Source organism: Melospiza georgiana, chromosome Z (genome assembly GCF_028018845.1).
Source record: "Melospiza georgiana isolate bMelGeo1 chromosome Z, bMelGeo1.pri, whole genome shotgun sequence".
Taxonomy (NCBI): Eukaryota; Metazoa; Chordata; class Aves; order Passeriformes; family Passerellidae; genus Melospiza; species Melospiza georgiana.
The window spans coordinates 78,990,065-79,006,105 of record NC_080465.1 but is presented as its reverse complement, the minus strand read 5'-3'; the positions used below and the strand labels follow the sequence as shown (position 1 = coordinate 79,006,105).

The 16,041-nt window shown below is 39.0% G+C and overlaps 1 protein-coding gene across 2 annotated transcripts; it reads left to right on the top strand.

The window, feature by feature from the left end:
• Window positions 1–4,606: 4,606 nt before the first annotated feature.
• Window positions 4,607–15,777, top strand: SYT4 (synaptotagmin 4). 2 transcript variants are annotated; one of them, XM_058044007.1, is made up of 4 exons: window positions 4,607–4,897; window positions 7,607–8,415; window positions 9,965–10,085; window positions 13,077–15,777. In XM_058044007.1, exons 1-4 carry the CDS (start codon window positions 4,864–4,866, stop codon window positions 13,382–13,384), a joined length of 1,272 nt encoding a protein of 423 aa, XP_057899990.1. In that variant the 5' UTR covers window positions 4,607–4,863; the 3' UTR covers window positions 13,385–15,777. The 2 variants fall into 2 exon arrangements, with proteins under 2 accessions (XP_057899990.1, XP_057899989.1); XM_058044006.1 differs by having other exon boundaries at window positions 4,608–4,897; window positions 7,607–8,421.
• Window positions 15,778–16,041: the final 264 nt, after the last annotated feature.

Here is a 16,041-nt window from a genome sequence, read left to right as displayed (position 1 = left end):
GTGAAACTGTCTTTAAGCTCCAGGGAAGCACTCTACAGAGATGGGAAAGGGCTACTCTCCCAGCTTCACCTCATACACATGAATTTCTGAGTTTTATTTTTAAGCGTTGATTTTTAAGCGTTGATTTTGAGGGGATGGGAGGGACTGGGGGGATGCTTGTTTAAAATAACTTGGGTTTTTTTCCTTGATAAATTGAAAGGATTCTGTTTTCTTCACACATAGGTGTGGGGATCTGAAAAATAGTGACAATTAATTTGCAGGTGAGGGGGGGGCACCTTTTCCAGCCCTATGTGTGTGTTTGGGGACTCTCTGCTTTGGGAAGTGTACAATCTCTGTCACTTAGCAACCACACTCCCCATTCTTGGAGTAGCAGGAGGATGCTCTGCGCATGCATGTGCACCAGTAATCTGGTTTTCAGACCACAGAAGGTCCTGTTGTGATACAGCCAGCCAGATCACATACTGTGATATTTTCCAGATGATCAATCCATTCTGATTCAGTGCAGGAAAAATCTCATTCAGCTCCTTCTAATGTTCTGTCTCTGAGCTGGAAGTTTTTGAGATCATTGTTTGCAGGAGAAAGGAAGGGGATTTTGACCTGGGCAGTGAGTTCCTAGCCTGAGTTTTTAGTGAAGTGCCTGTTGCAAACTGTGTGAAGGGAGTATACACAATGCCGCCTTAGAACAGAGGGAAATGTGAAGAACTTAGAGCTGCAGAAATGAGGAGTCATTACTGTTTTGCAGGACAGAAATGCCACCATTTAATTGGTTAAGAAACACACGGGGTTCATGTGATTTTTCTCTCTGGACACCTGCCAGAAGTGCAATGAATCAGCAGTGGGCTGGCTATGCATCCTTGTGCCTGTAGCACCTACAGGGGAGCAGGTTCGTCATCCAGTGCTGATGGCTCTGAGACGTACACTAGATGGTGCTTGCACAACGCAGGCAGCAAACGCGTGTCTGTCTCGAGATGTGTCAGCAGCTCAGTGCTCCACCTCCCCCTCAAGTATTTTCCGTGATGAACCCTCTGTTCCATTAAGTGGAATCCTGTATTAAATACAGAAGGTTCATGTGTGACATAAAAAAAAATTATTTGCCATTTTGCTGACTAAAGCAATGAAGATATAAAATTACTTTTTTTTCATATCTATAGATATGTTTACACGTGATTCTCTATATACACAGTCTTGGCAGCTCCAAGTTTCTAAAGACAGAGACTTTAGAAAGTCATGAAACCTTTTTTATGTTACATTTATTAAAGTGATACACATGCACAAAACTGCGATGAAAGGAAAGGCTCTTTACTCTATGTTTGTACAGCACAAAACACCACTCAAGTTTTTACTGGTATCTAAAACCTACCACAAGCTGTCACGAATTTCTGAAAAGAAGAAAAAAAAAGAAATAAAAGGACACATATCTTGGCCATTTCATCAGCCTTGTCCCAGAAAAGAAAAAGAAAAAATAAAACGCTGAATGTTAAAGGGAATTATCCCTTTGAATTCCTAAAATAAATTACATATTGCGTTAAAGCTTTTTATATATCCCTGGGACGTATGAGAAACTAAACAGAAGAAAACCAGAATCAATCATTTTTATAATTCCGTGTGGTCTCTAAATGATGTATATTTCAGCAAAGAAAATCTTGGGGTTTGCTGAAAAAAAAAAAAAAAGGAAAAATAAAAAGATTCAATAATTACTGACAATAATTCAAGTGTCAACATAATATTTATGCTCAGCTTATCCCAGCTCATGTAGGATAAATGCACTACCCAGATATACTATTCTCAGTCCTTTGTTTTTGAAGTCCAGACATAGTAATTTACAATAATACAATAATCCAGTTATATGTGTTTAATGCCAAATTTTTTTTAGGATTTTGTTTATTTCAGTCAAGTCTGGAGGTTCATATACTTGGAATGTTGCCTAAAATCAAATGTGATTGCTTTCAGTGTCTACACATTTTGGGCAAGTTTAGATTTTGGATTCTAGATTTGTGCCAACACATGAATCCAAAGATTCTAAATCAAATTGTGCTGCCAAAGCACACCAAAAAAAGAGCTCTTCAACAGTTTCTTCAGTCTTCTTATACCCAAATTCATTGTACTCCAGGTGTTTGTAAGAGGAACAGCGATGACAAGCTATAGTCTGTACTTTATTAAAAGGACTGGGATCTAATGATGATTAGGGAGGTAGTGGGTGCAGCTGTTCCTGCAAGATTTTTGGATCTTTATAGAGGCCCAGTTGCTGAAGATATAGCAGAAGCAGATAAACAAAAGCACTATTAACCAATGGATTCTCAAGACCCAGGATACGCCAGGCACTTAATTCAGCTGTGCTTTTACGCCATCTTGCCATGTTGACTGGAAGGGAAGCTAAGTTTGCCAATGATACTAAGCTAAGGGAGGAGCTTTTGACTCCCTCAAGGGCAGAGAGGCCCTGAAGAGAGACCTTGACAAATGACAGAGATGGGAAATCACCAGTTGTATGAAGTTCAGCAAGGGAAAGTGCCAGATTTGCACCCATGAGAGGGCAGCCCTGGGTGTATAGAGAGAGTTGGGAATGAGAGTTGGGAAAGTAGTGCCACAGAAAGGGACCTGGGGGTCCTGGTCAGTGGCAAGTGGAATTTGAGTCAGCAGTGCCCTGGCAGCCAGGAGGGACATCCCTGCCCTGGGGACATCAGGCCCAGCATCACCAGCAGGGCAAGGGAGGGGATTGTCCCACCCTGCTCTGGGCCGGGGCTGCCTCACCCTGAACACTGTGAGCAGTTTTGGCCACAGTATAGGGAAGAGACAAAGGTCTTGCATGGTGTCCAAAGGAAGGTTATGAGGATGGTGGAGGATCCAGAGGTGAGTCAGTATGAGAAGTGGTTGAGGGGCCTTGGTCTGTTCAGCTGGAAAAGGGGAGACTGAGGGGGAACATCATCACTGTACACAGCTGTATATATATTCTGTATGTGTCTCATGAGAAGCAGCAGAGGGGCTGGCACTGATCTCTTCTCTCTGGTGAATGAGGAATTCTCCTCTGGACATGAGGAATTGGCCTGAAGCTCAGTCACGGACATTTACACTGGTTTTTGTAAAAGGCTCTTCCCCTAAATAGTGATTGGGCACTGCAACAGGCTCCTCAGGGCAGTAGTCACAGAACCAAACCTGTCAGAGTTCAAGAAGCATTTTGACAATGCTTTCAGGTACACAGTGGCATTCTTGGGGTGTTCTTCACAGAAGTTGGACTTTGATCATCCTTGCAGGTCCCTTCAAACTCAAGATATTCTATGATTCCATTATCTTCCAATTTAATTTTTTCTAAAATCTCGGGAGCTTCACTGACTTCACTGAGAAGGAAGAATGTGCTTTGAAATGGGGCAAGACATACTAGCTTCCAAGTGGCTGACCATGGAGTCAGGTCAAGCCAGACAATGTCTGCATCTGGATTTTATTATTTAGAGAAGCAACAACACCTGTTTCCCATTTATGCAGAAGAATGAGCTCCAAACCTGGCTGCTATACTTCCATTTGAATCCAGGAGGAGTCAGATGCCAGGTGCTGGCTTTTGCAGCTCTGTTTGACAAGGAGTTAGCTTGGTTTATTATACACTGTAGATATTCTAGTTATAGGAAGCCCTGCTTTCTTGTCCTGCTCCCCCCCCCCATTCCTCCTCTATGCCACACTTTCCCTTTCTCCCCACCACATTCTCAGTTCACACTGGGAGACGACACATCTAAACCAGTAAAATCTAGAAGTAAAGTCATCTCTTTCCCAGACCTGCAGGAAGATCAAGAGGATTTCCAGACTGGGGGCTGAATGTTTATGTGGGGGTGGATGTTGGGAGGAAGCAGGGAGGAGGCACAGGGACAAGTCACATCCGGAGTTTTCGTGACTCAAATTCAGTAAATTCATCACGTCAGTCATAGGAAAATCGTGTGCCCTGCAGCTGGAGCCGAGGTGTCTGGACTCTCTCAGGTTGGCAACTCTTTCACGTTGTTGTTGTAACATGAACAGCTGATAGTTAATTAAGCAAATGAATACATCTTTCCCTGGCAAAAGGGGCACACCCATGTCTTTCTGAGGGTGCTCTGAATCACAGACATTGCCATCTCACTGTCTGTGTCCGGTGGAGGGGTGTGTGGGGGAGCTCATAACCTGCAGCAAGGCAGTTAAAATAATCGATGAGTGCGTGTTCAATCCCAAGACAGGGACGGGGAGAGGGGGAGGAGGAGGGGGTAGGAAGGGAGAGAGAGAGAGACAGAGAGGAAGGGAGGGAGGGTGTGGTGGCTTGGGAGGGGGGGAGGGAGGCGGGAAAGGTGCTGATTTCAGCCCTGTAGCGTCAGGATTGCGTCAATTTGGGTTTCAACCACGTACTCAGTCTCAGAGCGGAGCTACTCAGAAGAGCCAAAACAGGAAGGGGGTTGCAAATCAGTGTGCAAAGGGGAGGACCGAAGGTTCCCCTCCCCCCTCTCCTCCAGTCCCGTCGCAGCCTCCTCCTCCACTGTCCCCACTGCTCGTGTCTCCGGGTTTTGGGTGGTTTTTGTTGTTGTTTCTTTTTTTCCTCTCTCTGTAAATTTTTTTTTTTTTTAACTGCGCTGGCAAAGACTGTTACCCGGGCGCCGTGAGAGCGCAGAGCCAGGGGACAGCAGGGCGGTGAGCTCAGCGCCCCGGGCGGGTCGCTTGGCATCCGGCGAGGCGGCTCCCGCATCCCGGACAGCGGCTCCAGCACCGCGGACAGCGGCTCCAGCACCGCGGACAGCGGCTCCAGCACCGCGGACAGCGGCTCCAGCACCGCGGACAGCGGCGCCAGCACCGCGGACAGCGGCTCCAGCACCGCGGACAGCGGCTCCAGCCCCGTGGACATCGCTCGCCACCAACATGGCTCCGATAGCGGACAGCCGCCAGCAGTTCGGTAAGCGCGTCCCGGCTCCCCGCACCCGAGGCCGGGCGATGCTCCCCCTCCCCGGGAGAAGAGCAGCCTCTGCTGAGCCTCCCGGTGCCTCCCAGCGCGCAGCTCGTTGGGAGGGACCTGGTTTTTCCCCCCAGTTCTCTTCAGGTTTCAGAAGTTGTGTGAATTTGCTTTCTTTCCCTAATCTCTCTTCCTTCCTCCCTGCCTGTTCCTCCTCCCTGGTAAAGTACCGGAATAGATAAAGAGATTTTTGTAGGTGCGGTTTTGGATGAGAGGGGTTTGGTGCTGTTTTTCTGTGTCTCTGTTAAAGTAATGTGCATCAAGAGTTACATGGTGTAAATGCCACAGAGAAAAATCTTTGTTCAAGTCATTCTTGAAATTATTGTCATTCCTTTTATTCTTATTGTAGGTCAATCATTAGTTAAAGGGCATTGCTAGGAAGAAGAAAATACAGGATTTCAGTGTTTTTAGCTGAACAGCTGCATCTTAACCAACCTGGTTTCAATGAGAATAACAAAGATGACAATGAACTTTTCAGTTTTGTAATTTCTATGCCATGGATGCAGTGAGGTATCAGAAGTTTCAGAAGCAATCATATCTGTGCACTTATAAAATGCATACATAAGTTGCTTTAGGGAGAAAAACAGTAGGAGGGAACATTTCTGAACTCTGCTTTACAAATATTGACTCTAAACTACATTAGGCTTGCTTTAGCAGTGGTTTGATTCAGGGATCATTCCACTGACTTAGTGATGAGACTCCAGATTTATGTCACATAACCAGAAAAATAACTTCTCCCAGAACTAGTAGGTGATGTTTTCTATTAATGCACTGCCTTGAATGTTAACCAACTGATTATGACAAAAGCAAAAAATTCATTTTGTGACACAATTAGTTGTAAATATAAAACCATTTTAGTTACCATTTTATCTTCTTTCCTGTTCCACCCACTTGAGGTTTCTAACCACACTTATGACATCTTGCTCTTGCCTAATTACTTATTTAAGAAAGATAATTAATATTTTAAACATCAAATTGATTCTACCACTACTTCCAGTAGTTGTAGAATTAAAGTAGATTATAATATCTATTATTATAAAAAGTATATTATCTCACGAAAAAGTATTGTAAATGTACAAACCATTCTTAAAAGATATTAAAGTATTCTGATTAGTTTTCAAATACTTTTAGCTTTCTATTTATACCATGTATATTTAAATTTATGCAGCCCAGGGAATTCTTGAAACTCAAAACCATGTGCTTAAGTTAGGAAAAATACTTTTTGCTCACAAATATGGTTGTCAGTCATTTCATTAAGTTCCTGCAATTAAGTGCATAGACTAGTACAGCTTGTAGGCACCAGGAAAGTTGTCATAAAAAATTAACAGCCAGGCCTGATCCTTTCTGAGCTGGAACATTATGTCCTACTTTGCTCTGATAGTATTGTTGTGGTTTTTTTTTTTTTTTTCCTGAATCATCACACTAAAAAGCAAAGGTGTATTGGCAGCACATTTATCTGCTCAGCTTTTGACCGCATGAAGCTGACTTAGTAATACAGGGGGATAGCTCCTCTTTACTGCTCCAGAATGACCAGAGAGAAACAGAATTGTTACATAATTGCCTTTATGCATAAACAATGTCAAGACATTAATATTCCATTGTACGTCCACTGTTGCAGGGAATAAAGGTTAAGCTCTGATTGTTACATTGTGGGAGGTTTAAACTCACTTAGTAATGTTACTTATGGGCAAAATTGGATTTCTAATTAGTTGTGCTCATTTACCCTTCGATGCGTGCTTTGAAGGGCTAATGATACTCCATATGTAAATAATATATCCACTTGGCAAAGGAGGTTGTAACACTTGCCCAGGTTTCTCTTTATTCAGCATAAGTATAGAATTAATATTAAACTGTGGAGGAATTATTTGTACTTATCTACTCCTAAGAAGTACTGACCGTTTCTGCAAATTCCCCATAAGCTTTGCTTCAGTGACTTAAATGCTTAGTGGTTAACATAGATAAACTTAACATGATTTTTTCAGCTTTGAACTCATATGTGCTACCTAATATCACATCCATCTTGCTATAAGACACTTGCTATATAATTATCCCAAATTTTCTAGATAGATTTCCTCCTGCAGAGTATTGAAAATCCCAGTGAAACTGTTGAGTGCTATAACCTCCAATTAAACTCACTTCTTTCAAGAGATACCTACAGGCAATTATGGGAACAGACCATAAAAAATAGCTAATTGAGCACACAAAGTATTCTAGGAAACACTATGGAAAGCAGATGATGTATCTAAAAGTAATATGTATTTCAGAGTGTGTTTTAGCTAACCAAGAAACCTCCATAAACTCAAAGCTGAAAACAGCTGAGAGCTGGTATTATTCACAGACATATAAGCTCAGAAACTACACACAGAAGGTTAAGACAGTATAGAAATTAAGAACAGAGATTATTCTTAGGATGGGAATAGTATTCTCCTCCCTAACTCTGCTTGTATGGAAAAATACTAGCATAGCAAGCGTGCCTTGGAGTGGGACTGCACACTGGTGCCTGCAGGTGGCAGAGCACTTCCAGTCTGTCAGTCCTGCTGATATCACCATCTCCTATCAGTTTGTTTTACCTAAATTATTGCTTTATGAAGTATCATGCAGAATTCAAGGTATTGCTGCTTATGTGCTTGTTGCTATTTATTTGATTTTCAGATGAAATTCCTACTGTGGTTGGAATCTTTAGTGCATTTGGCCTTGTCTTCTCTGTCTCCCTCTTTGCTTGGATCTGCTGCCAACGCAAATCTTCCAAGTCCAATAAGACCCCTCCATACAAGTTTGTCCATGTTCTGAAGGGGGTTGATATCTACCCTGAGAATCTCAACAGCAAGAAGAAGTTTGGAGCAGATGATAAAAGTGAAGCAAAGAACAAATCAGCAATGCCAAAGGACTCTCTCCATCTTGACCTGGAGAAAAGAGATCTAAATGGCAATTTCCCCAAAACAACCACAAAAATGCAGGGCTCTCTAGATCTTGAAAATTCATCTCCTAAGCATTTTGCAGAAAGGAAGAAAGATTCAGTATCTCCTGATAGCTTAAAATCCATCACTTCTCTGTCATCTGAAGATAAACAAGACAAGCTAGGAACTCTCTTTTTCTCCTTAGAGTACAACTTTGAGAAGAAAGCATTTGTAGTGAACATCAAAGAAGCTCGTGGGCTGCCAGCAATGGATGAACAGTCAATGACTTCTGATCCCTACATCAAAATGACAATCCTGCCTGAGAAAAAGCACAAGGTGAAAACCAGAGTGTTGAGAAAAACCTTAGATCCAGCTTTTGATGAGACTTTCACATTTTATGGGATCCCCTACAGCCAAATTCAAGACTTAACACTTCACTTCATGATCTTGAGCTTTGACAGATTTTCCAGAGATGACGTCATTGGAGAAGTCCTCATCCCCCTTGCTGGAATTGAACTCTCAGAAGGAAGGCTGCTAATGGACAGAGAGATCATCAAAAGAAATGTTAGGGTAACATCTTTTTTACTCAAAGTTTGAAAGTGTTGTGATAGGGTTAGCTATGATTCTTGTGTAATGCTGCTGCCATCTTGGAGAGAAAAGCCAAAAAGCTCACAATGCAATTCCTGAGATGCTTTCGTAATGGCAGTATGAGGAAGTCATTACACAAATGCAATAGAAAAAACCCATTACAACAACCATGATGAAAGAAATTGCTAATGCCCTAAGCTCTAATTTCTTATTCAGCAGGTTTGAGTGGACCAATTCCAGTTAGCTTAAGCTGACTCAAACCCCACTGATTTGCTTTTAATTGCTTTTAAATGAAAGAATAAAAAATATTTATGTATTATTCCCTTTCTCCTCCATCCCCTTTTATATTTGACATCATTCTTTCTTAAATCTTACTGAAGTCAATGGAAATATCACCTGCATGGGTTGTGTAGCACATTCTTGAAGAATGTAGGTGGTCTTTAGTTAGGGAAGTGGGATTTGCTAGAGACTATATGGTTGATGTTGTAGCATGTTCTTGCATGGTGGTGCTGTCATCACTTGTCTCATGAGCAGCAGCTTTACTAAAGGTAGTAAAGGTGGAGCCATAGACTTTGTGGAGTTGCCAGCAAAACTTCCTGACTTGACTGGGACAAAAATATTTAATGCTGTGTTGTCTCAGTTCAGAATGCAAAGGTCATTTATAACCATTCCAGCTGAACCACAGAAATGCACAGGCATCAAACACACACACTCTTAAATCTCTGTTAAGGAAGTGGAATGTGTATTGACTTTCACCATGATTGGTTTCAAATGACAAGCATACTGCCTAATAAAATAAATGTCTAATAGGCAATATACCTATAGCTAATACTGTCATTTTGTAATTCTATCACTATATGACAACAAATATAAGTATGTCACAGGATTTTGTTGATAACTTATTGGATTTTCTGGTATATAAGGTACTATCTGCTCTTGTCTCCCTTGCCTACCATCTCCATTTGAAATACACTACTCCTCCAAATTCAAATCAGATAATGATAGAGAAAATCTTTCATCTCACCTTTATTTCATGTATAATGTACTGCTTTAGAGAGTGTTAAGGGATAAGATTTTACTGATAGCTTGAATCCTTCCTGTTTAAAACACTTTACCAAATATTTTTTCTTTACTTGTACTACATTTTTTCTCCTAATTATATCTTCATGAAATTTTGCTTTGTTTAAGATAAGTTTCTTTTTTTAGCTGTGATTCTTTTTCCTCAGGATTTTATTTGTACTGTCCAAAGATAGTAATGTCATGTCAACTTACATTGTCCATTTATTTTTAAATTTTATTCAGTCTGAAAACCAATCATAGGAAAAGTTATATAACTAATATAGAGGAAAATTATAATCACTATGTAAATCAGAATAGCTATATATGGTATGTCCTTTTATACAGCTTCAGAGCATTTACTTCTGTGACATTCCATAAACCCTTTTAACTCTGGTTTAAAGCTTGGTCAATATAAATGCTTATAAACAGTTTTATTACTTTTTTGTTTTTCCTTTAATTTCCTCAGAAATCATCTGGTCGTGGAGAATTACTGGTCTCTCTCTGTTATCAATCTACAACAAACACACTCACTGTCGTTGTTCTAAAAGCCAGGCATCTACCTAAATCTGATGTGTCAGGATTATCAGGTAATGGTTTTAATAAGGAATATGCCCCAAGAATATAAAACAGAATGACAAAAGACAGCTGAAAGGTGGCATTTCAAAGACTGAAAATATTCCATACATGCAGAAATGGTGTTTCTATTATTTACAGCCTATTCATTTCATTCATATCTAGGTCAGTGCTTTATTTCCAGGGTATGTATTTTACAAATTTGTTCTTCAATCACATCAAAAAAAGGTGACATCTGCTAGCAGTGCAAACCAATGAGTTTTATGATTGTCTTGAACAGAACCCATCTGCCATAAGCGTGGGATGTTGTTTGCAGATACCAAAAGCTTTTATTTATGACCAAAAAAAAAGAGTTTATTTGTAGAAGATCAGTATTGAGTGAGATCATCATATAATTTATCTCAGAAGAAAAGCAGCATCTTACCTCTGAGTTGGATTTGAGCACTAACTGAGCACTAACATTTTTTGGCAAGGTGAGAAGGTGAGCTGTGCCAATGCTGGGAGGATGCTGCAGCATGACACACGTGCTTTATCATGACCCAAATTTGGGGTGCATTAAGAGACATCAGGTTTTATCCTCTCTTCTCCTTGTCTGCTGCCATTTCTCATTCAGTGGAACCTCCTCTGAAGCCAATTCTGGAATTGCACATAGAAGACACATTAAGGCTATATAACATAACAACAGTGTAAAATTTAATGTCCTGTATATGACTGCCTCACAAAAACAACAGTACACAAAAAAGGGCTATAGTACCACATCTGCTGCTGCTTCTTTATAGAACTTATAGTCTTTAATTTCACTCAATATTATGAAACAAGAAGAAAAGGGAGTAGTTTTAGGAAACATTGAATAATTATCACTGCAGCCAAAAATACAGTTTTTCTGTTTTTCATACTGCAATTCATCTGGAAAGTTAGCCTAGCTTGAATCCAATGCAACAAACCTATAGGCAGCTCTCATCAAGTTCCATTTAAATCTTCCTTTTGATCTAAATTTTGTCCATATATCAGAAGGAGAAAAGATGTATATTGAGCCTAATAATTTACTTGACTAAAAGAGAGGATATGTATTTTTAAAAATCAACCCCAAAGTCACAGGAGATAGTGGTTGTTTCATGAAGACAGCATGACAAAAAGCTGATCTCAACAGACCTGCCTGATGTTTACCCAGATGGGAAAATAACTTGGTAAAAAAAGCCCTTCAAGTCACAGCATCTACCTGGACCCTATGGAACACCATTTTTTTATTGCAGCTCTTAAAAGTAAAGCTGTGAAATCTGTTTGCATTTCTTGCATCCCCTGGGAGAGCCTTGCTGACTATAATAGGAATGCACTACTTCTGCAGGTAGCCATGTTGTACCTGGACTCCTACTCCATTTAAGCAGTTTTCCATTATTTTCTGTTTGTCAGTAAGGCCAGGGGCAATAGATATTTGGATTTCAGCAGCATACTGCACTCAGGACACTCAAAATTTCCTCTGTGACTTTCCCCTCATCCCAACATTAATCTTGGAAAAAGAGAAGAGTGAAGTGGTGTTTCTATGGAATAAAATAAACAATTCCACAATTCAACCTCCTAGAGAAGAAGGGAATATTTTTATACTCAGAAACTTTTCCATTTTCACATCTCCTTGATTTCCTTAGTCACTGGTGCTCAGGGACCTTTGTTAGCCTAATAAAGTCAAGTGGAACTCTCTAGCTTTATCTAGTAGCTACTCAAAAGTAACAGAAAACTTCTTCTAAAACTAAATGGAAACCAGTGATTGATATTGATTTTGATGTTTCTAATGCTTGCATGGCATACAATATTTCAAAGCCAGTGAGTTTTTTTATTAAGCCCTGGTTTTGAAATGTTCATTATGGTGATAGAATATGAAAGTGAAGAGGTACCCCATTACACCCCACTTATGGTAGACACTTATTGTCAGTTCAAGGAAAAACATAATTTTTACTTATCCAACCCTTTCAGTCTGATAACTGTGACATAAAATATGTAAATACTGTTCAGTTTCAGTATTACTTATTTTTAAAAGTATTCAGGAGTTCTTCCTGATTAACTTGGTTAATTGTTCACATAAACTATCATGTTTGACTGGGTTCAGTAGAGAAGATTTTGTACTACATCACTGCACCATGAGAACCTGGAAACAGGCCCACACTTTCACTGAATAAATGCCAAGGTAATTGAAAGGGTTGACTTTTAAAATGTCTCCTCTGAAAGAATAAATATGGCCATTATTGAAGACAATAGCAAGAGAACCTCACAGCAATTAAATAATTCTGATGGATGGAAACACTCAAAGTTGGTTGGCAGCTAAAAATATGGACATTTGTCCTTCCCATATTCAACAGTAGCAACACAGGTGTAAAGACACACATTCCAACAGCGAACATACCCTTTCATTTAAAGTTTAACAGCAAATTTATTCAATAGCAATTGGTGGCCTCAATTTAGTCAGGTGAATTGACTTCTATAGGACTCCAGCAGAAATATCACACCCATTCTCTCAGCCCAAGTTTATTCACTCCTTTCTGAAAATTTTCTTTTCATGGGTTTGATTAGTGCTGATGATTATACCCCAGCAGAATGTGTGAAAAGCCAATTTCTGTCACACTTAAATGTGCAATGTTGCATATTTTTCAGAGACCTTTAGAATTTTGTGCACTTCCAGACCATCTTTGAATGTGGTAGATGTGTTGCCGGTTTCATGGACTGCAGGACAGGATTTATCTCATTAAGGAAACACCTGCACTTGGTAGCAGTCTAAACTTCACTGCCTGCCTTGAACACAATTTTGGTGACCATAAAGGGAAATTAAAGGGGCTAATTCAGATGCATAGAAAAAAAAATTAAAAATTGGATGAGAGGAATCAACTTTAATAAATTGACAGAGCTACTCATTGTGGTGTAAATATATTGGATAATTGTGGAATTTACCATAAATTACATCAAGGAATTTCAACCACTGTACAATAGCTGATCTGTGCTCTTTCTTTTCATTGCAGACCCTTATGTCAAAGTGAACCTGTACCATGCCAAGAAGAGAATTTCTAAAAAGAAAACCCATGTGAAGAAGTGCACCCCCAATGCAGTGTTCAATGAATTGTTTGTCTTTGACATTCCTTGTGAGGGCCTTGATGATATCAGCATTGAATTTCTGGTTTTAGATTCAGATAGGGGGTCAAGGAATGAGGTCATTGGCAGGTTAACCTTGGGATCTTCAGCAGAAGGAACAGGTGGAGAGCACTGGAAAGAAATTTGTGAATATCCTAGGAGACAAATTGCCAAGTGGCATATGTTATGTGATGGTTAGCAGGTTAGAGAGGGGTTGGATCTTAAAAAACTATATTTATTTCCATAGGCAAGGAGCAGGTTTTTTTTCTTTGCTATGTATAATTACAAGCTTTTAACCACAAAACTTTTTTTTTTCTTTTTTTTTTTTCAAGGGGGGAGGGGTGTTTGAAATAAACTTGAATTGAATTATCAGAACAGAAGGTGACTTAATTTTCACAGTAAATAATGGAATTTTTATTTCATCAATCTTTAACATAATTAGTTCAGATTAATATTCTTCTAGAGTTTAAGTGGCCTGTAAATTCTGAAGCACTGTAAACCTCAAGAAGAACAAACTATGTTTTGAAAGAGTCACTTATTAATGACTCATATATAGAAGAAAAAAACCTTACTACAATATATCCAAAAAAACCCCACCTGTGGCTTATTAGGCAAGGGGATGGATCTATAAAAGCCATGGGGATTGAGGGTGAGTAGGGGGGTAAATTCCTTCTGCCCCTCCACCAAAAACTTTCTTTTATGAAAATTTAATCATTTTTTGTAAGTTTTGGTTACTTATACTTTGATCATCCCAAAGAATTAACATGTATTCAATATTTTGCTTTACATATCACACTGTGTAAAACTATTTTTTTTAAGTGTCGAAATATTATATAATTGATTACACTTGGACTTTTTTAGTAAGTTTATATATATAATTTTTTTATCACAGTGACCAAAATAGATACGTACTTCAAACTAATGATAAGTTCACATACTTTTTTTTGTTAAAAGGGCTCCTTTACGGGTGACTGTACACGTTACAGTATAGGTAGAATTTGGGGTTAGATATGGCTTGCATTTTTTTCCTCTAGGTAGGATTACACTTTAAACATTTCAAGCCATATAAAAGAATTTCTGTTGAGATGAGGTAACATACAGGATATTACAATTAATTACTTTTCACCAATTATATTTTAACGTTTCATTAGTACTAAAAAGAAGTTGATGTTGGTTTTTTTTATTATTTTTTTAGCTTCATTAAAGAATAAACAAATAGTGAGACAAAGAAGAAAACCTTATTCTGCTGTTTAGTGTTTAACCTCCTGGACTGTAAAGAAGCCATTACAGTCAGTACCAATATACAAACTCCAGCGCATTTTTTAAATTTTGCAGGAGAGGAAACCAAATTCACTTTATAATTTCTCCAATATTCTATAGACAAAGTACTTGGATAGTACTTTGGTTATATGAATTAATGTACATTACTGACTGTACTGAAAATGGTGGTGGTAAAGGAAAATAGCATCCTGATTTAATGTCAGTGTGACACATGTCCATTTAAAATTAAATTGTGTCAGGCTGAGGAAATGTCAAGTGTAACAATAACAAGTGTACAAATAAAGCATTTAGACCAGTGAAATTTAGTCTTGGTCAAACCAGATAGGTTTTTAGGCTGTCAGAACTATAGCACAACTATATCAGATTATTTCCTAAAGTTTGTGCACTAACTTCTGATGCAGAATTGTTTGCAAGTATTAGTCCTACTTCATTTTCAAGTACAATATATATAAAGAAGAAGATAGTGATGTTCGTTGTTGACATAAGAAGGGTTAAAAAAGTGGAAGACCATTTTCAGTATTTTTGCATACGTCATTTGTCACGTGTAATTCCATTGACGCGAACAAGACTACTTGGGAATTAAGGCACTGCTCATTGTGAGTAAAGGTAGCAAAATGGGCGTGCCAGTTAGAACAAACCAAACATACATTGAATGTCAATCTACTTTCATTAAACAACAGACCTAGGTCCTACTTAAAACTGTTGGGGATTTGTTGTCTACTTTACCTGTTCTCATATGGCCAAATTATGTTTGCAGGAAAGGACACTGAAATATGAAATATGCAAGTAGACAAATAGTACTGGAAGAATTCCATTGAGACTCTTCCAGGTTTTGTGTCAGTATTTTCTCCAGTTTTTGAGAATGTGTTTGATACAACAGTGTTTATAGATTTCTGTAAAAATACATTTTCAAAATAACATAAACATGCTTTTTATGATAATGCTAAATGTAAAAATATTGCGTATTGTATGTATAAAGGAGAGGAATCTTTTTTGATTATTTCTTTAGAAAGCTGATTAACTGCTTAGGGGCTAGAGTTTACCTGCCACATTCAAGCAGAGCTAATCCAAAGCCACCAAATGAAAGATGCCCACAGGCTTCAGTGGAGTTTGAAGTGCAGTCAGAGAGCAAAACTCTCCCGAGTCAACCCAGAAACATCACTGGGACCATGGATATGGGGAAACATTGTTTTATCCAATGGAGATTGGAAGAGTTTAGGTCAGTATGACACAATCAGAGTTGTAACAATTTCTGAAAAGGAAAGAACTGAGCTGGAAATTATTTAATCACAGAGAGTGTGGTGGCATCTTGCAAATAAAAAAAATGGAGGTTTTGTACGCTGGCCCATAAGTAGTTCCTTATCTCTAAAAATCAGATGACAGGCATCATCTGTCTCCAATGAACACAATATATGACATTAGGGGATAACAATTCATCTTTTTGAATTAATGCTGGGCTGTGATGATCATCTTTCATTTTGCAACCAACGAGTCGTCACAAATTTCGTTTTTTTTTTTTAGTTTTTATAGCGGCTTGAGGGTCAATATTTCTAAAATTGCCAAGTGGCAATTTTT

Coding starts and splice junctions, on each gene's coding strand:
- SYT4 (XM_058044006.1), top strand. CDS start 4,864: ATGGCTCCGATAGCGGACAGCCGCCAGCAGTTCG. Junction 8,422..9,964: donor TCATCAAAAGAAATGTTAGG/GTAACATCTTTT, acceptor TAATTTCCTCAG/AAATCATCTGGTCGTGGAGA. Junction 10,086..13,076: donor TGATGTGTCAGGATTATCAG/GTAATGGTTTTA, acceptor TTTTCATTGCAG/ACCCTTATGTCAAAGTGAAC.